Source organism: Cyrtonyx montezumae, unplaced genomic scaffold (genome assembly GCF_038088225.1).
Source record: "Cyrtonyx montezumae isolate F1298 unplaced genomic scaffold, pur_monq_1.0 scaffold_9, whole genome shotgun sequence".
NCBI classification, from domain to species: Eukaryota; Metazoa; Chordata; class Aves; order Galliformes; family Odontophoridae; genus Cyrtonyx; species Cyrtonyx montezumae.
The window spans coordinates 9960573-9985701 of NW_027072100.1; the positions used below are offsets into that span (position 1 = coordinate 9960573).

At 52.7% G+C, this 25129-nt stretch overlaps 2 protein-coding genes across 4 annotated transcripts in view; one reads left to right on the forward strand and one right to left on the reverse strand.

Moving 5' to 3' along the window:
• Positions 1-17917, forward strand: part of ZBTB46 (zinc finger and BTB domain containing 46) — a 29009-nt gene extending 11092 nt beyond the window's left edge. The window contains exons 3-8 of one of the 2 annotated variants that reach the window (XM_065754345.1): positions 5175-5453; positions 10234-10409; positions 11676-11727; positions 11818-12129; positions 15373-15548; positions 17298-17917. In XM_065754345.1, coding sequence (XP_065610417.1) covers positions 5175-5453; positions 10234-10409; positions 11676-11727; positions 11818-12129; positions 15373-15548; positions 17298-17678 — 1376 coding nt within the window. In that variant the 3' untranslated portion in view covers positions 17679-17917. The remainder of the gene's footprint in view (positions 1-5174; positions 5454-10233; positions 10410-11675; positions 11728-11817; positions 12130-15372; positions 15549-17297) is intronic. The other variant, XM_065754346.1, reaches the window with a different exon arrangement.
• Positions 17918-21176: 3259 nt separating this feature from the next.
• Positions 21177-24880, reverse strand: SLC2A4RG (SLC2A4 regulator). Of its 2 annotated transcripts, none has more exons than XM_065754246.1 (8): positions 24746-24880; positions 23660-23832; positions 22784-22893; positions 22457-22704; positions 21971-22071; positions 21634-21883; positions 21449-21564; positions 21177-21367 (listed from the first exon to the last, which is right to left on the reverse strand). In XM_065754246.1, the coding sequence occupies exons 1-8, from the start codon at positions 24854-24856 to the stop codon at positions 21256-21258; spliced, it is 1221 nt and encodes a 406-aa protein (XP_065610318.1). In that variant the 5' UTR covers positions 24857-24880; the 3' UTR covers positions 21177-21255. The 2 variants fall into 2 exon arrangements, with proteins under 2 accessions (XP_065610318.1, XP_065610317.1); XM_065754245.1 differs by having other exon boundaries at positions 22457-22707.
• Positions 24881-25129: the final 249 nt, after the last annotated feature.

Sequence of the window (25129 nt, forward strand, 5' to 3'; positions counted from 1 at the left end):
GCTTTCCCGTGGCTACACCCTGGCTGTAAAATGGTTCCACCCTGCACAGCTTTAGCTCCGAGCTGTGTCCGTTTCCTCTCCCCACCCCACACTCCATGCTCCCCGGGCTCCAGAGCCCTCCTCCTCCTCTTCCTCCTCCTCCCTGCAGTCACAGCCCTGATTCCGTTAATCTGCTTTAACTCCAGAGATCAGAGGTGCTTCCCCTCCGCTGAGTGCCCTTCTCTCTATTTTCTGCTCCCTGTGCTGGGATTAGCCCGGCCTCCTGCTCACAGCTGCACTGCTTTACCCTTCTTTACTGAAATTACCAGCCGTGAGAGATGAAGGCTTTAGCGTTTTGAGTCCCGCTTTGTGATCGTCTGTCTGCTCGGCACTTTCACTTTCTCCTTCGCAGTAATGCTTTTGTGTTCACACCGAGGAGGAATTCGTCCCTTAGATGCAGTCAACCAAAAATGAAAACCAATTTTGCCGCGTTGGTCTCTGATTTGATTTTGGTTTTGGGCGTTTGTTGGGGCGAGATTTCTTATAGGCACTTTTTTCAAAAGATAAGTACTTGTTCTAAAGGATTTGGGAAGTTGCAATTACTTGGCATGCTGTCACGTGCAAGGACCACTTCAGTATTCCAATTGTGATCATTTCAGAAGGAATTAACTCGCCCAGTTTAACCATTTCCATCACTTTTGGAGGTGATATTTTTTTAGGATCCTCAGAGGAATGGAGGGGATTTTCCCAGCTGTATTTATCTGTTGCTTTGAAGGACGCAAGGTCAACAAAGTCAGGTCACAGTTCTGCAGGAGGAAAAGCACTGCACATTAGAGCCCATATCTCTGTAGTTTCCTGAATTGTGAATGGGGGACTTCTCTGGGACGTGATGCACGTTATATCCTTGTGTATATTACTAAGAGTGCTGCTGATCAGAACAGCTGTAGGTCGTGGATCATTTCTCTCTGTAAATGCTGCGTGAGAGCGCTGGGCCTTGTTTGACAAACAGTCCGTTGTGACACTGATGGCAAAGGGGGTTTCTGGGAATGGGACTATCAGAAATAGGAACTTGAGAGATATTTGTAGCAACTGTAAAAAGATGGTCATTTTTCTGATGGCCTGGGTGCTCCTGTTTTCTTTGCTCAGAAGGAAAAAGCCAGAAAACACAGGCCTTTTCCTCCTGGGATGGTTTGTGTCTCTTGCACGTGAGGAGATGAAGCTGGATCTTCTGAAATCTGTGCAAGAAATGTCATTCTTGAAGTTTTAGGTTTCAGAGATGTGTCTGGATGCTCTGTACAGATCACTGGGAGAGCTCAGAAGGCCATTGTTGATTTCACCCAGGTTTTCCCTCCATCAGTTCAGCTCAGGTCAGCACTTGGGGGCAGGAGGAGTTAATGGGTGGTGTAGGAAAGCTGAGTTTCAGTGGCCCCCACTTTCCCTTCAAGCTGTTTCCACCCCCGTGTTCTCCTGCAGTTGCTGTGGTGGAAATGTCTGTGCAGCCGTGGAGTGAACCAGATTGGGGAACTGATCTGGGATTAAAAATAAACTTTTTGTAATAAACTGGGCTATTTTTAATGTCCATCAGTTCCTGTCTCAGTTTCACTTCACAGCTATGCAAATAGTTGAGTACAACTGAAGAAGCATCAGGGGGATGCAGGAATGAGCATCTGGGGTGGGGGAAGCTGGTGTTGGCATCTCTTTCCTTGCATCCCTCTGCCCTTTCTGTTTGTCACGTTGTGAGGAAAGCGGTGACGTTTGCCACCTGGCCCCCCAGAAGCCATCCAGCTGTGTCAGAGCCACCACGGACAGCACAGTCCCATGTGGCTCCAGGGCCATGTCCAGCAGTCATTGATGACTTGGTGGCAGGGAGCAAACCCTCAGCACGCTGTAGGATGGCAGCAGACGGCGAGGAATGGCTTGCTGGAATGCAACGGTGCCAGAAACAGCACGGATTCAACAAGGACAAATGCACAGTCCTGTGCGTGGCATGGAATAACCCCGTGCATCAGCACAGGTTGGCAGCCAATGAGCAAGAGAGCAGCTTTGCAAAAATGTGTTCTGGTGGTGCAAGCTGAGCAGGAGATGTATGCCTGGCAGCCAGGGAGTGCACGTGCCTGGGCTGTGCTGTGAGGAGCAGGGAAAGGAGGGCACACATAGGTACCTGGCCTGCCTGGCCATCTCCAGTGAGAGGACTGGGGATGGGCTGGGGGAGGCTATGGAAGGGAGAGCACTGCTGGCAATCTGTGTGCAGACAGAGCCTTCACAGGAGACCTTAAACACTGAAAAAACAATAGCTGAAGCTCCATGAACTGATGGAGAGGTCATCTGTTTTACTCCATCGGGATCAGTGGTCGCACCAGGAGTAACCTGTAACCTGTCTGGCAGTATGTTGGTTAGTACCAACTGTGGCAGCAAAAGGAGGAAGGAATCAGTCCTTTTCCTCTTTCTCTCAAAATAGCAAACTTAATTATCTGCTGGAAGTTATTTGCAGCATTCATACTTGACCCAGTATGAAGAATTGGGTAACTTACATTGTTGTAACTGAAATACTCTGTGTAAAATATTCTTGTATTTCATACACAGAGCATCTTCTATGCTATTTCACCTTCACCAACCTTCATTTCACTTCAAGAGAAAATGATGTGGAATGCTGAATTGTAGAATAGAATCACTGAGGTTGGAAAAGACCTCAGGGATCCCCAAACCCATCCCCACCCCACTGTGCCACGTCCCCAGTTCCTGGATGCCTCCAGGGGTGGTGATGGGCTGATGGTTGAACTTGATCTTGGAGCTTTTTTCCAACCTTTATGATTCCATGAGATGGAGGTGGTGATCTGTGTGCGATTGTAAAATGGTGGAGCAGAGTGTGGCCTCTTGCCTTGTGGGGCTGGAGGGAAAGGAGGCCTTTTAGGACTTGCAGCCTGGCACAACATTCCCCTGAGTGCCTGGGGAGCTGCTGCCTTCAGCAGAAGGTGTTATCTCATATGGCTTCCATTCACACCTCCCTCTGATACTGGTCATGAGGTTAGACCTCTAGATTTCTAGAAGATATTCAACTATGGGTAGAAGAAAGAAGGATGAAAAGTTGAAAGAAGGAAAAAAAGAATCAAGAGAAATAAATTGTGGAAGAGAAGAGCGGTATTGGGAATGCAGGTAACAGCAGAAAGCTCTGGGCTTTGCTGGGAACTGCAGACAGGCAGTGAGAAGCAAGGGGACCCGGGGGGTGGCAGTGGGTGGCAGAGCTGGGAACGTGGAGCAGAGCAGGGAGGAGAACTGCAGCAGAAGCTGCCTGTGTGCCAAGCAGTGAGTAATGCACCCGTATGGATTACTTCTGGAGAAGCTTTCCCTTGGTCTTTCTGAGGTTGGCACGTACATTTTTCAGGTGTTTACCCAGATTCAATGCTTTTTGCTGTCAGTTGCACTGTCACCCTTGTAGATCTAGCAATGCAGTTGGTTGTGTTCCCGTTCTGTTTGGATGCTGTTGGCACGTTGCATCGCCTTGGTTTCCACCACAGCCCTTCCCCAGGAGCTGCGTGCAGAGCTGCTTCGCTTGTGGGCACTACAACTTTGTCTTAAAGCTGAAAACTACCCAAGGCTGAATTCCTTACAGTGACAACCTTGATGCTGATGCACTGTAGTTGATAGGCTGCTGGCTTGCCTTTGCTTTTCTGACGCCTGGATTTGTGACAAGATCTGAGCTTATTTATCTTTCAAGCAACATCTCCTCTTTTTAAATGGCAGCAGTGGTGCCCACGTGTGGGTTTCTGTGCTTGGGCTTCCAATGATCCTTTTTATCTTAGGTTCTGTGTGCAAGTGTGAGCTTTCCTAGCTAATACCAGAGTTTCAGGGATGCCTGTCTCCAAAACCACAAAAACAGGCCCAGCGTTTGCCTTCTCTAAAACCAAATCAGTGAATTATTAATCCAAATCAACGGACTCATAACGCTTTTCTAAAGCTTCAGCTCTCAGGAAGGCAGGCTGGTGTAAGAGAATAACTACCAAATAATTAATTGCTAAGGAGATTAATGAGCTCAACACTAATCCAGCATCAGCTCTGGGGCGGGGGGTGGATCAGGGGCACGGCCGAGGGCCGGGAGCTGCCGTGCTACCACTGGGAGCACACTGCCTTGGTCTGTGTGCTTCTGCAGGACTCCAGGACACGCTTAGACCTGGGCAGGGATGGATGCTTTTGATTCGTGTAATTCTTTGGCTCAATCCCGTTAAAAGGAGCTGCATCTCAGAGAGAAGAGGTTTTGGAGACTCAGGGAGAGGAACGCCATGAGTTTTGGGGTTTGGGTGCACAGAGAGCATTTTGGTGCTTGTGTCACTAAGTGGATATTTATTTTGCCTTAATGTGTATTTGATTAGGTTACTGCAGCTATAAATACTGGGAGCTCCAAAGCCTCTGTTTCACCGCCTGCCTCTAATCTTGGCTTTTGAGGAACATTTAATGCCCTGTTGTGGTTGCAATTAATCCGCGTGTGTTTTAGCAATTAGTGACCGTGCGCAGTGGCGGCCGCACGTCCGTGGGCAGCTCTGGGTTGGGACAGGAGGAGGGGAGGGGTCTGCTGCCCCTGGGGTTGGCAGACACCTGGAGGGGTTCCTGCAGCTGCCCCTGCTTCAGCTGGGATGTGCTCTCGTTTCAGTGCTGTCCGATTCGCTTTTCTCACCCTCAGTTGGAGCAGCTGTGGTCTTTTAAATTCTTGTAACTTCCCTTTATGCAGAATTGTTTGTTTATAAAACAACCTTAATGATTTTATAGGAGCAGCACACATACCTGTTAACGGTGCGCTCGGTTGCAGAGGCAGCACAGAATAGCTACCCATAAATAAAAATCAAAGCAGTGCATTCTTTGATTTGGTGTGGAGGTTATAATGCTGATAGCATGTGATTAGAGAAACCAAACGCGGGTGGAGGAAGGTGTTCTGCTTCTGCAGGTGCCAGGCAGTGTTAGAAGCACTCCACGAATGGGGCAGCAGCTTTTTCTTGTAGGTAGCTTTTTGCTTTGTGAGGACTACGGATAAGAAGAAGTTACTTCACATCAAAAATCACACTTAATCTTTTATGGGCTGTTCATTCCTGGTGTTTACTGCCTTCAGTAGGGGAAGCAGGGGAAGGTCACGGTGTGGTTGGGGGTCACAGGTGGACATCAGATATACCCAGTGCTTTCTGCTGATGGCATCTCTCCCTGCACAGGTGCTGACGTGACGGCGGAGCCCAGCAGCTCGGACAGCCGGGGCGAGCGGCCAGACCCGTTTGCACACGCCGAGGAGCAGCTGCTGGGTGCTGGGGAGGGCAGCTATCTGCAGCAGCCCCCCCTGGACAGGGAGGATGCACTGCAAGCTGCCACCGTCGCCAACCTGCGTGCAGCACTCATGAGCAAGAACAGCTTGCTGTCGCTGAAGGCCGACGTGCTGGGCGACGACAGCTCCCTGCTCTTCGAGTACTTACCCAAAGGCACGCACTCTCTCTCTCGTAAGTTTGTGGGTTTGTGTTATTTGTTTACTGGTGCTTGAAGTGGAAGCGTTGGTGAGAAGAAAAAGCAACGCGGGTCGTTGTCCTGTTTGTTACTGCTGTTGTGTTTGCATCCAGTACTGAGCTCTGCTTAATCGCACTTGCCATGAGATTTGGAAGCCTGTGTCTGGTATTGATCCAACTCTGACTGCTGACTCTGTGAGAGGAAGGCACGTGGGGCGTGTGTGGAGCTCCTGTTGTCAAACGTCTGTTGTTCTTGTTTGCAAAACCCTGGTTACCGACAAAGCACGGAGTGCTGGGGTCCTTCTGTAGCTGGAAATGGTTTGAATCCCAAACTGACTCATGTTGAGAGCAGAATGTTGCTCCTGTTCTCATAAAGGCAGCTCTACTTTTGTAGATCGTGCAGTCCCTACTTTCTTTTGTTCATGTCTGGACCTGTGAGTGATGAGCAGCCACTAATTGTTCTGTGACACTTGTGCCATGAGTGGCTCTCTGTGGGTCATTTGTTGGGACAGCTGACTTGTACCAGTCTGTGCACAGTGCATCTCTGAGTACTTCTGTATTTTCTTCATTACTGTTGTAAAGTAGTTGGAGTCTCTACTGCACAAAGAAAGGGAAGGTATTCATGCTCCATTTTAATAATGCTTTCAGAAGATGATATGTGGCGTAACTGAGTGAGCTGTGAGTGCCTGAGTACTACTTGTTAGCTTCCAGCAGAAAAAGTGTTTTAATCTATGCAGAGAAAATGGACCAATTAAATAGCATGAAAATTCACCTCGTTTATCTGTTGTATTTTTACTTTCCTCAATGACGAAGGAGGGAAAAGAACAACTTCCAGTGATTGCTTGGGTGTGTGATAAAGGGAACTAACTGGACAGCACAGTGTCAGTCTTGGAACTCTCTTCCTTTACCATGTCTGAATTTAGGAAGAAAATAAAGGTTTTGTACCTTATTGTGCGGTTTAAATGTCTGGAGGGAATTGTTAATGCCACGCTCCTGTGGCTCCTGCAGCAGTTCAGTGCCTGTCTCCAATTAAGCCAGATGCAGAAGGCTGCAGGTAGGCTGCAGCTGGGCGTCCTGAGGCAGCGTGCTGGTGCTGGGTTGTGCGCAGTGTGGCCGCTGTAGGGCTGCCCGTGATGGATGCACGGTGCTGGGAGCTGTGATTGATGGCAGCTGGGATCGGTGGCTTCGTCTTCTGTCATGATGAAGTGGAGCGATAATGGGACCGCTCTCCATCCGTCACACCCGTCATCTCGCTTTTGGTTGGAGCATCTTAGGCTTTCTGTAGAAGCTGAAGGACTGCTTGGCTGGAAGATAAATGAGTACAAACCAGTCATGCAAACCAGCCATAACTTTGGAGGAGAAGTTAGCGAGGAGTGGGGTTCTAGTTGAGGCATGGGGTAGGCAGGACACCAACTGGGTCTGCTGGATGTGTTTAGGGGTGGGGGGAATCCCAATGGGCTCAAGAGGGTCCCCTCCACTCCATGTTTTCTGTCTCAGTTTACTGGTATTTGAATTCCATTGAATTGAGTTCACCTCAGCTTTAATTATCTTTCTGCAAGTGAATTGCTTAAGACAAAGAGATGAACTGCTGGCTGTGTCTGCAGCTCCACAGCACTGAGTCGATATGGCTGTGGCTGGTTCAGGGCATTTTTTTATTTTTCACGTGATTCAGACCACAGACATTTACTTATTTTCATCACTTGGAGATGTTCTGGTAGCACTGGCTTGTTTTTAAGTGGCCGTTCTTGAATATGACAGTAAAGCAAATGGTAAGAGTATAGGGATCCTAAAACACAGTCTGGGTTGGTGCTTGCTTTGTGGGCGTTTCTGATGCTTTCTGGCAAACACAATTTGAGGATATTGAGTCATATGGGTTATACCCTCCTGAAAAAAAAAGGGAGGGGAACAGGAGCACAACGAATGAGATTCTTTCTAAATACCCAAACCAGCTCCATGTGTGGCCACCTGCATCTGATGGGGAAAAACAAGCACACCAATCTCCAGAACTTTTAAGTGATTAATCTCTCCTGAGTTTAGAAAATGTATTTCTGATCTTAACTGCTCTCACTGCGTTGTCTTTGTGTTTTCCTGCACACTCACACAGGGAGGAGCTGACTCACACAGTGGCTTGAACACAGGTTTTTCTTTTCTGGAGGAGCAGCCTCGGTTGCGGTGCAGAGCCCGAGGAGCACATGCTGCACACTGAAAGCTGTTGGGCTGTTCCTAAGGGGGCATAAATCTCAAAGTTACTCCATACATTTCAAGTTTGAATTTAACTTCCATGTAGTTCACACTGCTGTAAAAGTTAATAGAGGATATCCCAGGGTTTTCATTTTACTCATGCTCTTTTTTTCCTAATTCACTGCATATCGTTCCGATATATGAGGTGTGAAATTACTTAACGTTCAGTAAATGGAAAATGAGGCACAGGATGTGGGGAGCGATTTTGCCTGCATCTAAAGGAGTGTCACAGTACTGCTGTGGTACAGTCAGTCTGAATTACAGCATTTCTGAAGTCAGCCGACTCAAACTCACTTAAAAGCAGGAGGGAGAGTTCCCTATCTTGTTGTTTGGGTGGTGTGGATGGGAGGCTTGAATGGATGGCTGGGTGATGGTTGGGTGGCTGGGGAATGACTGGATGAATGTGTGGATAGCTGAGTGGCTCTCAGTGTTTGTGATGTTCATGGCACGTGCTCAAGATTGACTCTGCTACTGTGCAGTCTGAAACCTGAATGGAGAGGTTTGGGAGGAAGAAGTACATGTGAGTTATTTGTGGGCAGCACCAATGTCTTGGGTATTGCTAGTTTCTGAACCTGTGTGGCTTGGCTTGGGGCTGTTCTCCTGATGGGACGTTATAAGGGGTTCGGCCTTCCCCTTCTTTATGTGGTTTTGGGACTGTTTGTTATTCTTTGCTGATTTTCAGCTTCAGCAGTGCTGGGGCTCCTTGGTGGGACAGTGCTGAACTTTGGTAGCATTGTTACGCGTAGTTACACCACAGCTACAGAATTCTCAAAGGCTTTAGTTGGATGCTTTCAGATGTTTTTGCCAAGCATAATCCAAAGAATGAGAATGTTAATACACTTCAGGAAATATGTTGGTTCATTTGCATCTTTGTTTTCTCCTTATTCTTAGTTTTGTTTTTTCTTCTAAAAGGAAGCATTTCAGATTGGGGGTGGTTGGGTTGGACTGCCCCAAGGAGCAGCTCCCACCCTCCAGAGCAGCACGTTGCACGCTGCTTTGTGGGTCCAAGTTTGGCTTTTCCTGTTTACCCTCCTGCAACTGAAACTGTTTATAGAAGCAACTCCTATGGAGCTTGTTGTCCAGGCAATTGCATGGCACACAGAGCTCTTTTCTTTTGGGCAAACCAGCTAATGCTTTATTTTTAGTTAGCAGTTCATTGGAGCCAATAATTTATACTTGCACGACGTGTTAAAGGAATACATTTTGCACAGCGATCAATTTCCCAAATGGGAATTAAAGGTATTCAGTTTGGTGTGGAATTTTAGTACGAGGGAAAACAAGATTTAGGGGAGAATGGGTGTAATTGTAGATGAGATGTGATAACCTTTCCTCTCTGTTTCCCACAGCAGTATGCTGTCCAGCTGCCAGGGAACGCTGTGCTCACATAACACTGCTAACCCAGCACATCTCCATGCAGTGCTGGAGAAAGGGAAGCACTTCATTCGTGATTTAAAAGTGAAAATACTTCTCATTAAAATTCAACTAATGCAAATTTATGAGGGAAAATGGTTTCTCACCATCCTGGTCAGAATGGGACAAAACAGATTCAGTTTTAACGTATGAAGGTTGGGTTGTTGATAGGGGTTTGCTCCTCTTGTCTCATTTGTGCTAGTTGAACCCAAATAAATGTTGGTGCCGTTGTGTTGTTTGAGAGCTGATTTATCCAAAAAAGTAAAGTCCAGTTTAGGGTTGTTCAGATTTAGAAACCTTTGTGCAGTTTTACTTGAACGCCACATTGTGACCCAGACCAGGGCATTCTGCTCAGGCACAGTGTCAGCTCTGTTGTTTGTCTCCTGTGTGCACAAATTCTGTTCATACACTTCTAGATGGGAAAATGAAGAAGGGCATAGTGCTTTAAATATGGATGTACTTCTGTGCAGTGTTTGCTTCTGACTTTGCCTGCTTGCACATCTGAAAAAATAACCATAAAAAAAAAAAGACCTGCCCAGTGCATCATTCCCATGGTACAGCCAAGGTGCTGGCTGCTGGTCAGCCAGCTGTGTGCACCGGACTTTGTTCTGCAGTCCTCATTTCTGTGTGGGTTTCTCACTATTGGTGCACCTTTGGGGATGTTGTTGCATACCATTGGCTGCAATGGGACAGTGGGCAGCTGTGCTTCCATCACAGCAGCGATGATTTCCTGCTCAACAACATCAGGATTTGGGGATGTAACAACTGTTGGGTGAGACTGAATTACTTTGTACGACTGTTGGGACTTCTTGCTTGCTAGGAATAGGGTCAAAGCCATATTTATCTGTATTTTTCCATCTTTTGTAAAGCACTTTGAGATCAAGGCTGTGTTAAATTAGATACTAAGCTCAAATTTCGAGCTCCAAAGCTCCTGCATCCATTTCCAAGAAACCTCACATACTTGTGTGTGCATTCTGCATAGCTCCCAGTGCTGTGTTGGCAGCGGTGCTCCCCGAGAGCTGCACCCATCCCCCAGCAGAGCCCCCGGTGCCAGGAGGTCTCTGCCCATCCCGCTCTGAGCTGGTGCTGGTGCACGCAGGTGAGATTCGTTTCCTGTGTTCCCCAGGGCCTGGCACCAACTGGAGTCGTTCCAGGGGCGAATGTGATGGCAAAGTGGAAGCTGCGTCCCTCCCACTGCCTGCAGCACACCTTGCCACTCAGAGCCCCCCCGCCAGCTGCTCCTCTGGTGGTGACATGTCACCAGAAGCCACCACGAAAGGAGAGCTGCCCTCTTCCACCCAGGTAAGATCACGGGGAGAAAGGCAAAGGTGTCAACTGAATCCAATTACCCCCAGTCAGGAGTGCTTTGAAAGACCATGTCATAGAATCACAGGATTATGAAGGTTGGAAAAGAGCTCCAAGGTCCCCCAAATTCAACCCCAACCCATCCCACCACGTCCCTCAGTACCACATCTCCATTGTGCTTGAACACCTCCAGGGACAGTGACCCGAGCCTCTTTGACCATTGCAAGAAGCCAACATACCACCAATGTGTTAGATTTGATCTATTAGCTGTTCTAAACAACTACAGGTCATCTTAAAACTGGAGATCTGTTAGGGTCAGAGCTGTTGCAGTCCCACCTTCTGTCTAACCTAAGCTATTTGCACTTCTCCATTAACAGTGGCATAAAGGTACCTGAGTTCCCAGCTCCCTGCTGCCCATTTCTGGTGGTTCAAACGTGGGCTTCTTGCAATGATCTAAATGCAGTTAGAAGCAGATAGGTGTAGGATAACAGAATACTTCATTTGGAACGATCCACAAAGATTGCAGAACCATGTTATGGTTGGGTTGGAAGGGACAACTCCTGTTGCCCCCCACCAGCTCAGGCTGCCCAGGGCCCTGTGCAGCCAGACCGTGGGCACCTCCAGGGTTGGGGCACCCATACTTTTCTGAAGCATACCTCAGTTTCTGTAGCTTGGCACTACCTGCATGGTGGCAGCCTGGCTTTCCCCATGTGGAGCAGAGCACAGGAGCTGTGGGTTCGTCCTGCAGCCCTGCCACACAGCCCCTGCTGGGCCACCGTCTGCCACGCTGCAAAAAAATCAGCTCTTATTTATGATCTGGATTAACAATACCGGGGAGCGTTGCGTAAAGGGAAGCGACTTTTGCCTGGGCTCTGCTGTGTGGAAGGAAAAGCGGCTGCGTGGGGCGAAGGGAAAATTTTCCACTTCTTTTGTGTTTGGTGGAAATGTGCCCTGGGTCCGCCATTGGCCTGAGTGTGAGCTCCAGGTGCCGAGGGACACCGAGAGCTCGGTTGCTGCCTGAAATAGGCACGTTGGTGGCTGCCCTAACCAGCAGCCCCGCAGAGCGCTGCCTGGCGACCTCGCTGCGACAAAGGGAGCTTTGTGCGGGCAGGACGAGTGGTGAGCTGTGAGCGTGGGGCCCGACCACGTCTCGGAGTCACAGGACAGCCTTACAGAGCATCTCGTTGCACGCAGCTGGGGCTGTGTGCTGAGGATGGGTGCTTTATGGGTGTGCCATAACCTGGGCCTGCTTTCCGTTCGCAGGCCGCTTACGATGGGCTGCTAGCGCCGTGGCCGTTCGACAACTCCGACTCCGGTAAGTAGAGAGTAAAAGCGCTTTAGAAACGACCCTTGTTTTAACCCAACAACGGTGATTTGTACACGTGTGTGTCTGTTTCTATTTCAGACGCGTGGTTGAGGTCGGAAGACACGGACGTAACTCACGACGGCCTGTTCCTGGACCCAGCCCTGCCCAGGGGACTGACCTGCGGCTTCTGCAGGAGGGTCTTTGAGCACGCCGAGGAGCTGCAGGAGCACATCCACGGGCACATCCACCAGCACGAGGCCGCCCTCTCCCTGCTGCTCCCGCTGGATGCCCGCGCACGGCCCGGCCTGCTGGGCACCGTGCCTCCCGGCCGCTTCCAGTGCACCCAGTGCCCCGCCAGCTTCACGCTCAAGTCCAACATGGACCGCCACGAGAAGACCATCCACTTCAACTGTAAGAAGATGCAGTGTCCTAGCTGCACCAAGTCGTTTCGTGACGAGACAGACTTAACCCAGCACCTTGTGTCTGTGCACTCGAACGGGCGCGCTTTTGTGTGTCTCCTCTGTGGCAAGGGCTTTGGCACACAGAAGAACCTCGCTCACCATGCCAAGGTGTGCTGCCCGGCTGCCGTGCGTGCTGGGCCTTGCTTCTGAGCTAGAAAAGCAGATGGTTTCCTCACAGCAGGTGTGAGGTCGTAGAGTAACTCCTCAAAACTGATCAGGTTGGGTGCTGGTTCCAGGCACCGTGAGACTGCACCGTGGTGCAGCTCTGGTGCAAATATAACCTTGGTCAGTCCAGATCGTGGCACTTTGGGTGTCTTAGTGGTGTGATGTCCTGTGTACTTACCTTAAACTTTATGCATCAGTGGATCTCAAAGTGCTTTATAAAAGAAATGGTGATGTTTTCCTGAGAAAATAACATCCCTAAGCCTGTGAGCGTGTTAGCAGTGCTCCCATGCTCTGTCCGTGGTACAGTTTGAGCATTTCAGGGTTTTTCATCTTGAAACGAGCTGTGGGAGTGCGGGGCTGCTCAGCACTGTGAGGTGTTTGACTGGGACTTTCTGGGCTTGTGCAAATTTTCCAGCTAATTTATTTAATGTAATTTATGTTAGCCACACTGAATATATGCTTTGGAGCTTGAGGAGGCTTTGTGTAGAAGGTCTGGGCAGTGGTGCACGTAGGAGATCAGGAGTGGTTGTTTGTGGAAGGTGGAAATACTTCTGTAATTCGTGTCTTGTTACATGAGTTACTTGTCACACTGACACGTGTGACCCTGATAGACGACATCTGATTGTCCAATGGAGAGTTTCTTAATTAAAAATGTCAGCAGAATCAACTATTTCTAACTGATAAACCTCAAACTGCATATGAAAACACTCAGGTTTTCTGAGAGCTTCATTCAGCTCGGAGCTGTTTCCTTGCAGCCCAACAGCTCTTGGCTCCAGCTGCAGTTTCAGTGGTATATCACCTTGCCTTCAGCATGGAGGTCTTACATAGGGTATCACCCATTGGTTTTGCATAGAAAACAGTGTTAACTCTTCCGACATGGTTATTTTTCCAACAGTGCTATTTTTTTCAGATGTGTAGAACAATCCAAAAACTAAATATACAACTATTTGGTGAAAATGAGCTCAGTGAAACTAAGGCTGCCAAAGAGCAGCAATGCAGTGGCACAGCTGCCAGGGGTTGGTGGGGTCACTGTCCCTGGAGGTGCTCCAGAGCTGTGGAGATGTGGCACTGAGGGTTGTGGGCACGATGGGGTGGGTTTGGTTGAACTTGGGGATCTCAGAGCTCTTTTTCAAGCTCAGTGATTCTGTGACACTGCTGTGGTTGCACATGGAAACCGTGCGAGTCCAGGACTGCTGTGAGAGCAGTGTGCCAGCAATGTGGGCTGGCACCTGAGCCTTGCAGCTGCCCTGTAAGCTTTTGTGGTAGCTCAGCCGTAAACTCAATGATTGGTGTTTGTGGTAAACCCCAGAGGGCATCTGGTCATTGAGGTACAATCTGGTGGTGGAGGATGTAGAGGACTTCACAGCATTCCCTTCTCCAGAGCATTTGGCTGAGTAATCTTGGCCCAGGTTGCAGGTACCTCTGGGTTGGTTCTTTCTGAAGTGGGGTAAAGCAAGCTGCTCTGGTGTAGCAGTGGGGTGTGCCATGCCATGCCACGTGTGCATTGTGTCCCCTGCTCTGTCAGCTTACAGCCCACCTCCCTGTCTGGACTCCCAGGTAGTGGGTTTATAATGATCCTGGGGAGTACACATGCTGTTGTGGCTGTTGCTGATGCTCAGTTACAAGACCAGACCTGAAACATATCTGTCACAAGTAGCTTTGTGCCATTGCTGTGATGAACCTTCCTATGACTTCTCCTGCAGAAAGTGGGCTCCTTGCCTCTGGTCATTACACAGTATGTCACGTGTTGTAGGACAGAGCATCTCAGTGAGCACCTGAAAGCACTTCTGAGTGCTCCGTGTGGTACACACCTATAGAGCAGGTCTGGCATTCACTTTATTCCCTTAGCTTTCCTACATGGACTGGCACTTACAAAAATCCACTAGTTAGATATAGAGTGCTTACAAAGACTTAACTAGAATTTGCTTTCTTCTTTTTTTTTCTTCCTCGTTATGTGAATAATCGATTGCTTTAAGAAATCGTGATAATTAGGACAAACAAGGGGGAAAATTAACGAGTGAATAGCAAGCAATAAGTACTGTAAGAATTTTAAAGGCATATCTGTGTGGATGGTCGTTCCCAAATTTATATTGGGTGGATGTTCTCAGGGAATAGCACACTCTGTTTCCACCTGCTGCATTTTGCATATTGCACTTTCATTGTGTTTGGAGGAGGAAATACCAACACAGCTGCTGTGTGCATTCTGCTGGCAAATTGGACCCCTGGGCTGTCAGTGCTGGATGCGTCCCCCGAGCCTGCTGTCTGTGCACTCTTAAGGAGATGACAAGAGGAAAAGAATCAACAATGTCAGAATGACTTCAAATAAAATTTCATGATTTTCCTGTTCAGCATAATGTGATCTGGGGAAAAAAAAAGAGACCATCAAAGCCTTAGATATGTGGAGCTGGCTTGTAAGGAGGCTCACCAGAGCCACGCTGTCATTTGGCATGATGCATTCCTATGTATTTCTGTATCTGTGTGCCGTGGTAGCACCAGTTGGAAGCTGGATAATGTAGCATACATTTGTCCTGACTTCTTGTTTCTGCTGGATAAACTGCAGTCATTGCTCTTCCACTGAAAAAGCACTGGAGCACGTGCAGAGGGTTTGCTTGCAGCCCCCAAATATCAGCACAGCACGGTGCTGCTGGGGTCTGCTGGGCAATGCTCTGCAAACAGCTGTTGGAGTTTTAGATACCACTATTTAGGTCTTAGATTTTCATTTAGATTCCCTACAGTAAATCAGAACTGCTGCAGGTTGCCAGCTCCTCAGCCAGCATTAGGCAACGTGTGTTGGGCTGCTGGCTGTTTGCATTCTGCCTTGTTTGAAAGCTGCTCAGGTGAAGGCACTCAAAACCCTTTAGCTACAGTGCTACGGTATAAGGACGTGAGTTCAGGAAATTGCAGGTGGTGGAGAGGTGAGAGTGCGATTTCGCAGTGATGTGATCTGACGAGGAAATGCTGAACCAGAACACTGACCACGAGGGGAAGTTCTGAAAGTAATCTGTTCGTTTCGCTTGCTCTCTTACAGTCAACGAGTTCACAGTGATCAGGAAGAAATTCAAGTGCCCCTACTGCAGCTTCTCCGCCATGCATCAGTGCATCCTGAAGAGACACATGCGGTCCCACACGGGAGAGCGGCCTTACCCCTGCGAGATCTGCGGCAAGAAGTTCACGCGCCGGGAGCACATGAAGCGGCACACGCTGGTGAGGGCTGGAGATCACAGTCACGGAGCTGGAGGGGTCAGAGGGGACCTCTGGAGATCACCTAAAGCAGGCTCCCTAGAGCAGGTGGCACAGGAAAACGCCCTGCTGGCCGCGCTCTTTGTAGTACAGAGCCAGGGTGGCATTGGCCTTGTTGGCCACCAGGACACAGTGCCGGCTCGTGGCCAACTGCTGGCCACCAGGACATTCAGCCCCCAACCTGTGATTATATACTTCAGGAGTGGAATTGAGGTGACCTGCAGATTAAGTTAGCTCTCTGTTTCTTCTGCTGTAATCGCTGTAGGTCATTGACTTGTTGTGTGGAGCTTGCAGGTCAGGTTCTCTTTGCTATACATGCGGGGTTCAGAATGTTTGTGAATCCATATAGAAGAGCACACGGTTCTACCCACATCTCTTCTCTCAGACCATTTTGGTGTAGGGAATTAAGCTAGATTAGAAAATACCAGCTGGGTACAAATTTCTAGTACCAGAAAAAAATCCTGCACAAAAAGAAAAGGTGCAGTGCTGACAATAGCACTTTGTTTTCATTCCAAACAGCCATAAATGACTCCAAAAAAAGACATTTGTTTTGTTTAGGTTTGTTGGGGTTTAATCCTCTTTGGTGTTGCAGTGAAACTCCAGGAAAGTGGCAGTTCTGCTGTCCAGTGCTCCTTTTGAGAGGGAGCTGTGACAAGGGGCTTTTTCTTATTCTGAGATTATGATTATACCCAAATGGCACCAAGATCTTCATCTACCAAAGGGGTGGTGCTCATGGCAAGGTGAATGTCTGGGATCATGTGCTTTGCTGGTCTGGTAATCTTATTTCCATTACATACAGCATTCTGTGGTCAATCTGCAGAGATGAATGCTGATATGCACCAAGGGAAAATGTGCTATAAAAATAACGGAGAAAAAGGAAACAGGTTTAGCACACAGAAAAACTTTCTTTTCTTTCAGTTCCTCAATTGAGAGCTGAAGACAAAAGGGGCTATTTTGGTTTCGTGTTTAGCTCGGATCAAAAAGAATATTTTTATAGCCTTCATATAAAATGTAAATTCAATAGAGACGTGTGTTTTCTTTGAGTCAGACGGTCGAAGCAACCACAGGGTTTTCTTCCTGAAGTCTTTACATCTCGAATGGTGCCTCTGTGTGGTCACAGGGTGTAAGCAGTGCTTCCCAGCTGCAGGGGCAGGCAGTGTCCAGCAGGAAGTGCTGTCCCGCGGGTATCCAGTTCGAGGTGACAGCTCTATGTGTGCTCAGCTTCCTTCCTGCTCTGCTGCAGCATCCCGAGTGGCTGCGAGCTGGAAGTTCCTCTCAGATATTCCTGGTTTGACCAAAGGTGTTTTCAAAAGGATTTTGAGAAATAGATGGTGTGATAGTGGTAGGACCGAGGAGAATGACTTTAAAAGAGGAGATTTGGGGTGGGAATTCTTCACTCAGAGGGCAGTGAGGCTCTGACCAGAGCTGTGGGTGCCCCATCCCTGGAGGTGCTCACAGCCGTGGATGGGCCCCGTGCAGCCTGGTCTGTGCCCCTGTCCATGGTAGCAGTTGGAGCTGGGAGGGCTTCAAGGTCCCTTCCAACCCAACCATTCTGGGATTGTATGATTTTTGCAGAGTTGAATGAACTGTGATGGATTTAAGTTGCGCAGTGAAATCCATGGTGCTCTTGGTTTGCAAGCTGCACATCCCTCCTGCAGCCCTCGGTCCGGCTCTGTCATCACCGTTAACCTTTCTTCTCATCCCCTTCCCCAGGTGCACAGCAAGGACAAGAAGTACGTCTGCAAGGTGTGCAATAGGGTCTTCATGTCCGCAGCCAGCGTGGGCATCAAGCACGGCTCCCGCCGGCACGGCGTCTGCGCCGACTGCTCGGGGCGCGGCATGGCCGGGCACCTGGAGCCCAGCGGGGCCGAGGGGTCCCCCGAGGAGCTGTACCCCGGGGAAGGGCCCTACATGGAAGACCCGGATGACATCAAGGTGGAGGGAGACGAGGAGATGGGAGACGACGACGACATCAAGTGGAAGGATGACGTGGGCATGGCGCACGACGACGTCATTTTGGATGACGACAAAGACGTCGACTCCTCGCAGGAGAACTCTGGGGAGAACGAGAAGGATTTCACCTGGATTTCTTAGGGATCCTTTCGTCACGTTCTGTTGTTTGTAGGGGGAGGGAGGGCGGGGGAGGAAGGAGTATGTCGGAAAAACTACATAGCCTTGTTGTCGTCCACGTGTGCAAAATGATTTGTGTTTTCTAAATGAGTCCTACTCTGTTCCACTTGGATGTGTGTGAGCAACACGGCCTCGCCGCCCGCTGCTCCTCCTCCGTCCCACGTGGGGGTCCTGCGGGCGTGCCCCCGTCCCACCCTGCTCTGGGCTCGGGGAGACGTTGTGCCCGAAGCACGTTTCGGGTGGTGGTGGTGGTTTTTAACACCTTTTCTGTGTATTAAAATCCCAACGGCAGTGGAATTGCAAACTAACGGTGGTGGGAACGAATGGGTGCATGTTTCCGAGGGCTTCCCCTAACGACGTGGGCCTTTTGCAACTTATTTAAAGAGGGTTTTTATCATTTTTTTTACCGAGCCAAATAGATCAAGAGGCAAGTGGGATTGCAGCCTTACAACTCTTGTCATAAAAGTAGATTTTTAGCTTCCAAAAGGATCAGCATCCAAAAAGATCGTGGCATTTCTAGGACCCGTGGTACCCGTGTCCTGTCTTCCAGCCTTGCGTCTCTGCGCCCACCGATGGGTGCCGGTGTTGTCACGAACTCTTTGCTACAAGGACACAGGGATTTGTGTCGGCGTTTCCCACAGATATTTTCACTTTTCTCCCTTTGCTCAGCTGCCTTTCTCACAAATATATGCAAATGGTCGGGAAAGCGAGACCTCGAGGATGAACTGTGAGACACAGGGAGGCGAGGTGGGGGAGCCCAGAGTCCCGCTGGGATCTCACCTGGGTGGACTCGGGTCCATCGTTGGTAGGTGTGAAAGCTATTAAGGAAACCTTCAGTCTCAGCTGCACTGGTTTCATGTAAATTTGCAAATAAAATGTTTTTATGAGAACCAGGTTTCTCTCCTGGCGTGTCTCGGAAAGGTTGGGGTGGCTCCAAGCAGTTGGATGCTCCTTGTCCATATCGAGCGCCGCTGCCTTCTTCCAACCCCCACGGAAACGCCTGGAGGGGCCTTGCTGGTGAGAAGAAGGCCGTGTTACCTTTCACCTCTTCGCTTCTGGTGCTTTTTTTAAGAAAAGAAAAAAAAAAAGGCAAAAAAATACCCACCAAAGCTGAAGACCTCACTCTTTCCTCACTACGGAGCAATCCTCTACGCTGTCTGCGATGACGCCCTACGAAAGCTGCCACGGAGGACGACCTGCTGCCCAAAGCCACGTGACTCCAAGGTGCTATTTATTACCCTCCACCGGTGGGAAAGGCGATCTCGGTGGGGAGGGAGGTTCTTGCAGGTGTTGGTTTCAATGGAAGCGTGGTTCTGCCCGGTGAGAAAATAGGGTTTGAGGTACAGTCACCCCAACAAAGCCCTGGGGCCGGAGCTGCCAGCGCTGCTCAGTGCGGTTCCCTGCTGACGTTGCTGCTGTCTCTGTTGGCACTGCTGCTGCAGCAGTGGGGTTGTGTGGAAACGTTTCTCTTGTGCTGTACGGATGTGAATTTTGCATTGTAGCTCCGTGTTGAGCCCCACCGCCGTGTTTGAAGGGATGAAAGCAGTCCCCGTGTTCTACTGTGGGCCTTCATGACCGTCCTCAAGGCCCTGGAGCTGCCCCAGCCCCGTGCCCGGGCAGCTCTTGGCTCCCAGTCCGTATTCATTGGAGAATTCACCCCCCCATTTCTGCACAGACAAATGCATACAGTACTCCCAGACAGCCGTAGCTTTGCTTTTACGTGTAAAGTCTATTTAAAAACAGAACCCCTCTCCCCTTTGTTCCTGTGACATTCCACCCCACAGCTCCTCCGTGCACCCACAAGGAGCACCCCCACTCGGGGTCACTTCAGATTCAGAAACATTTTCCATTTTTCCTTCCTTTCCTTTTCGGACATCGAAGCCCTTTTCTTCAACCCATCGAACGAGTGCTGTGTGTGTGTGTGTGTGTGTGTGTGCATGTGCTCCCATATATATTTATTTTTCAACACGCTTGAAACCTGTCTGCAGAAACAAAGCTGGACAAAAAGAGGACGGCAGCGGAGGGTTGTTACTGTTCTTTCTTTTCGCTGGGAATATTCTCTATGATACCGACTTTATAATAATAATGATCAAACCTGTGTTTGTATTGAAGATGTGTTGAGTATTTCGGGGGAGGAGAGAGGAGGTGGTGGTCGCAGAGGGCAGCGGAGGACGGGGCCGTGCTGTGCGTGGCTGTGGGACCCTCCTCACATCTGTGTGACAGCACCGGAGCTGTGCCCTTGGAGTACAAGTGCCGCGTTGGGACTTAGCGCAGACGTTCTTGCAACAACCAATCCGTTCCAATAAAGCGGGGGAATTGCTGCTAACGCTCTGTCTCATTTTTCTGTGCTCTCCTCCAGCCGTGCTCGCTCCCAGCCTGCAGCCAAGGGGGACATCCCCCCCCCACCTTTATCCTTTCACCTGCTGTGGGTGATGCCATCCCAGGAGGCTGCACCACAACCCCCCCCCCCCCCAATCCCCAGCACCTCAACCCCAAATCATGCAGCTCAGCATCACCCTTAAAAATAATGATAACAAAAAAGTATCCAAATCTTTTATTTTTCTCACGGATCTGACCCATCCCAGCACCTCTCCAACCCCATTCTGGGGGCACCCAACAAGGGACCCCCCCCCCACCTCCAGCAAAGGGGAGTGGGACTGTGCCTGGGGAGGGGAAAAGGGGATGGGGAGGGGACAGGAGAGGGGCGAAGGCCAAAAAGCCCCAAAAGTCCCCTGGGCTGGAGGCACTGCAGCCCGGGGGGGAGGGGGGGGGGGAGAAGTATTTAAAAAATAGGAATTTTCATATATTTCATTTAAAAAATAAAAACACACCAAGGAGAGAGGAAAGGTGGGGGGATAATAAAAGGGGGAAAAAAAATCCAAAACAAAACAAAAACGGCCTTTGTGCAGTTTGGCTTAGTGCAAATGGATGCATTCTGCAGGCACTTCCCGGAGCGCGGCCCCCGGCGGGAGCGGCTGCTCCCCAGGTACAAAACAGAGAGAGAATACACACTACAAAGAGTAAAAACCCCCGCGGGACACAGGGGGGCACCCCCAGTGCCCATCAGCCCCCCATTATGGTGAGGGTGGGGAGCAGGACCCGGCCCCCCCCACCCTGAGCCCCCCAGGCACAGTGTATCCCAGCAGCACACGGCCCCCGCCTGGGGGAGCCCCACTGCTCCCCAGCAGGGACATGGGCTGCAGGTGCCCCCAGGGACCCCCATCACCACGCAGGTGGGGGGGACGGGGGGGGCTAACAGAGAGTTAGCTTATTTTCCGAGGAAAAAGAAAGGGGGGGAAGCTCTGTGTTGGCGTGGGAGGGGCGGGGGCTGTGTGCATAAAGCTCAGGGGGGTAAGGGGGGTCAGGATCAGGCCCGGCTGTGCGTGGCCCCCCACAGCCCTCCCCCCAACAGTGTGGGGGCTGTTCCCTGAGTCCAGCCCCAGGGGGAGCGTGTAAGGGGTGGGGGGAACGGGGGCGCGAAGGCACCTCAAGTGCAAAATGTGCAAGAAGGAGAGCTGGGGGGGCACGGCGGCGGCGGGGCTCAGTCGAGGAAGCGCTGGCAGGCCTTCTTCCAGCGGCACGCCGTGCACCACAGCTCCCGGTTCTCCATGCCGTACACCTTGCGGCACTTCTTGGCCTCCCCCCGTGGTTTCCTGTGGGGCACCGCCACGTCACTGCGGCGTTGGGGCTTCGGAGGGGCGGGAGGGGACGGTGACGCGGTGCCACCAACTCACCTGGGCACGGCGGGCGGCCTGGGCAGCGCCGGGGAGGGCAACGCCGGCGACCTCGGCCCCGTCACGGGTGGTCCTGGGGGCCGCTTCTCCCCACCCGTGGGCCCTGAGGGGCAGCCCTGGGGACACGGCATCGCATCAGCGCCCGTGGGCAGAGAGGAGCAGCCCCGCGGCAGAGCCGGCCTCACCTGGTACGCGTGGTCGGTGTGGACGTGGCAGAGGCCGGGGGGTGGCGGGGGGCTGCGGGGAGAGCCCAGCGGAGGCTCAGGGCTGGGGAAGGGCGGCAGCTCGGGGCCGGGGAAGGCGGGCGGCACAGAGGAGGTGGGCGAGACGGGCGTCAGGCTGGAGAGCCCGTCTGTCAGCGAGTCCACGTCCACGTCCAGCTCCGTGTAGTAGAAGTCCTCCTCGCCGTCGCTCTGCTCCACGTCGGCTTGGCGGCTGAAGGGGAGCGGGGTTGGGATGGGGGCGACCCCAGCGGTGGGGGTCTGTAGGGTTGGGGGCTCCGGGGGCGGCCCTGGCACTTACCCAAGGTGCGCGGTTCGGATGTGCTTCTGCATCCCTGAGGAGCTGCTGAGGACTTTGCCGCAGCTCTTCCACAAGCACTTGAACATCACCTTGGTGGAGTTCTGAGGGCGAGTGGGGTCAGGCCAGCAACGCTCCAGCCCTGTCCTCATCCCCATCGTCATCCAGAACCTCATCCCCACCACCTTCTTTATCCTGAAACCCACCATCAGCCCCATCCTCAACTCTTACACCAAGCCCACCCCCAACCCCACCCAAGCACTTCACCCACTGTCATCCTTACAATCATCTCCATTCCCATCTCCATTCCCAGCCTCACCACCTCCAGTCCCAATCCCATGGCATCTCCACCATCACCTCCAGCTTCAATCCCATCATCAGACTCATCCCCCACCACCATTTCCAGCCCCAACTTCGCTGTCATGACCACCATCACTGGTGTTCCCAACCTCACCCCCATTTCCATCCCCATTCCTGTCCCCATCCTACCTTCCTCTTCCGCGGGATGGGCTCTCCAAACACGAAGTGGGTGCTGTCAGGCTCCTCGGGGCCGTCGTCCGGCGGCAAGGTGGGCAGGAAGGCACTGGGGTCACGGCTGGAGAGTGGGGGTGAGGGGGTGGAGGAGGGGGTGGAGCGGTCGCTGGGTGGGTCCCAACTCCACTCCCCGCTGGTGTTGCTGCTGCTGCTGCAGCTGAAGGACATGGCTGGGGCCTCCTTCCAGACCTCGCTGGCAGGCTCTGCTGCAGAGAAGGAAGGTCAGGTCTGTACCACACACTGGGGGTGCAGTGTCCCCAAGGGTTGGGACACTTCTCTTACCTGGGCCGGGGGGTGCTGGGGAGTGGCCGAGCCCCAAAGGACTACTGGAGAGGCTGGTGAGCACCGCGGCCGCCATCACCTCGTCGATGCCGGCCTTGCCCGGGAGCTTCCTGCCAGTGTGAGCACAGGGGCTGTGATAAGCACAGCCAGGACCCCACACCACCGCCCCTCTGGGCCCCCCCACCTCCCACCGGGGTGCCCACAAGCTGCGGAGGGGACGTGAGCTGGCACCCCGTGGGCACCAGCACCTGCGTCGTGCCACGTGCAGCTGAGAAAAACCAGGCTTAGCTCAGCTGGGGCCAAACAACTTCCTGAAGTGGAAAAAAAAAAAGAAGAAAAATTAAAAAAAAAAAAATTAGAAAGAGCAAAAAAAAAAAAAAAAAAAAGCAAGCAAGAGGTCAGGAACAGCAGAAGCCATTTTGCAAGCACGTCCCAAAGCTCCGGAGGGACAGAGTGGGACAGAGCCCCGGGGAGGGGGCGTGGGGGGCTCTGCCCACCCTCTGCCGGTGCCGGCGTTGGGAACAGCACTGAGAAAGCAAAGTGCGGATTTTTATCTTTTTTTTTTTCCACCGCCCCGTGCGCGGAGCTGTTCAAATGCGCGCCTCCACGCGGTCCCGGGCGGACCCGGTGCCGGTGCCGGTGCCAAGCAGCTGCCGCCCGCCCCGACGGCTCCGGTTACGGCACCGGGCGCAGTGCCACCGCCGCGGGCTCTGCTGGGAACCCCCAGGGAGCAACGACGGCCTCCGAGTCCGCGCAGAGGAAGGGGTGGGCGCGTCTTTATCCACATGGGTGAGAGGAGAGAGCACCGTCCCAACCTCACCCTGTCCCCATCCCCGTCCCCGACCCCATCCCCATCCCCACCCCATCCCGCCGTACCTGGGTCCTGGCAGGGGGATGCAGGCCGCGTGCAGCGCCAGGCACCGCTCCAGCCCCGCGTCCAACACCCGCAGCACCGCCTCCTGTTCGGGGGGGTGCAGCCCCAGCGGTTCCCCCAGGCGCCGCAGCCAGCCCCGAGCCCCCGGCAGCCCCGCACCGTGCCCGGGCAATGCCTGCGGGGAAGAGGACGGCCGTCGGAGGCTGATCCCACTGCTGGTAGATCCCAGCCCCGTGGGATCCCCCAACTCTTAAGGTGGGAAAGGAGGCGGCAGCGCCGTGCCGGAGCGCGGTGGGATCCCGCTGGCTGCATGTCCCAAGTGGATCCCAAGCGGATTTTCCATCTGGGAAATGAGTGGGATCCAAAAGGATCTCGCCAAGCCTCGCACAGCACCCGCTGCGGGGTGTCGGCATCCAGTGGGTCCCTATGTGGGCGGATCCCAAGGAGATCCAACGGGGCTGCGCTGGGCAGGGCTGGCATCGTCCAAAGCACAGCTCCACGGCAGCGGATCCCTTTGGATCCACAGCAGATCACCAGGATCCAGCAGGAATCCCCACAGCGCTCTGCAGTGGCTCCCTCCTCACTCGGGAGATCCCAGAGGACTGCGATCCGGTTGGGATCCCTCCCGTCCTGCCCACCTGGGACATCCCTAAGGGCCGTGATCCAGTTGGGATCCAGTAGGGATCCAGCTGGGAACCGCTGGGACCCATTTGGGAACCACTCGGTATCTCCAGATGAGCCAACAAGTTGGGCTGCAGTTGGGATCTATCCAGGATCCATCCGGGCTGCAGTTGGGCCCAAAGGGCGATTCGCGGGGTCACCGGACCCCCCCCCCCCCCAGCCGCTCCCGCCAGCGGCTCCGAGGGGGGGTGGGGTGGGGGGGGGCGTGTCCGCCGGGCGGCCGCCAGCGGATCCCTCCCGGGGGCGACACCGGAGAACGGGGACAGCACCGGGGCCCGGGAAGCGCGTTGGGGGAAGGGGGGGGAGGGGGTGGGAGAGGAGGCCGGGGGTTCCCCTCCCCTCTCCCGTCCCCTATTCAACCGCTGCGGAAAGTTTTCTCGCTGTCATCCGCCGCCGCCCCCCGGTACCTGCGGGGCCCCGTCGTTCTCGGGCTGGAGGCGGCGGCGGGCGCGGCGGCGGCGGGCGGAGGGCGGCGGCAGCAGCAGTGCGCAGGCGGCGGGCGGCGGCGCGGGCTCCATGCGGGGCGGCGGCGGCCGCGGGGCCGGGCCCGGCGCGGGGCGGGGGGGGTGGGGGGGGGGGGGGGGTAGAGCGCTCCGGCGCGCGGCCCGGTGTCGGCGGAGGCCACGCCCACTCTCTGCCCCGCCGCTTTTTCCTATTGGTTCCGCCGTGGCGGGATGGAACGCGGCCGCCGCGAGGACGGCTTCTGATTGGTGGAGACGCGCTGCCACTTGGCGCGCCGCGCCCCGCCCCGCCCCCGCCGCGCACCGGCCCCGCCGCCGCCGCCGCCGCCC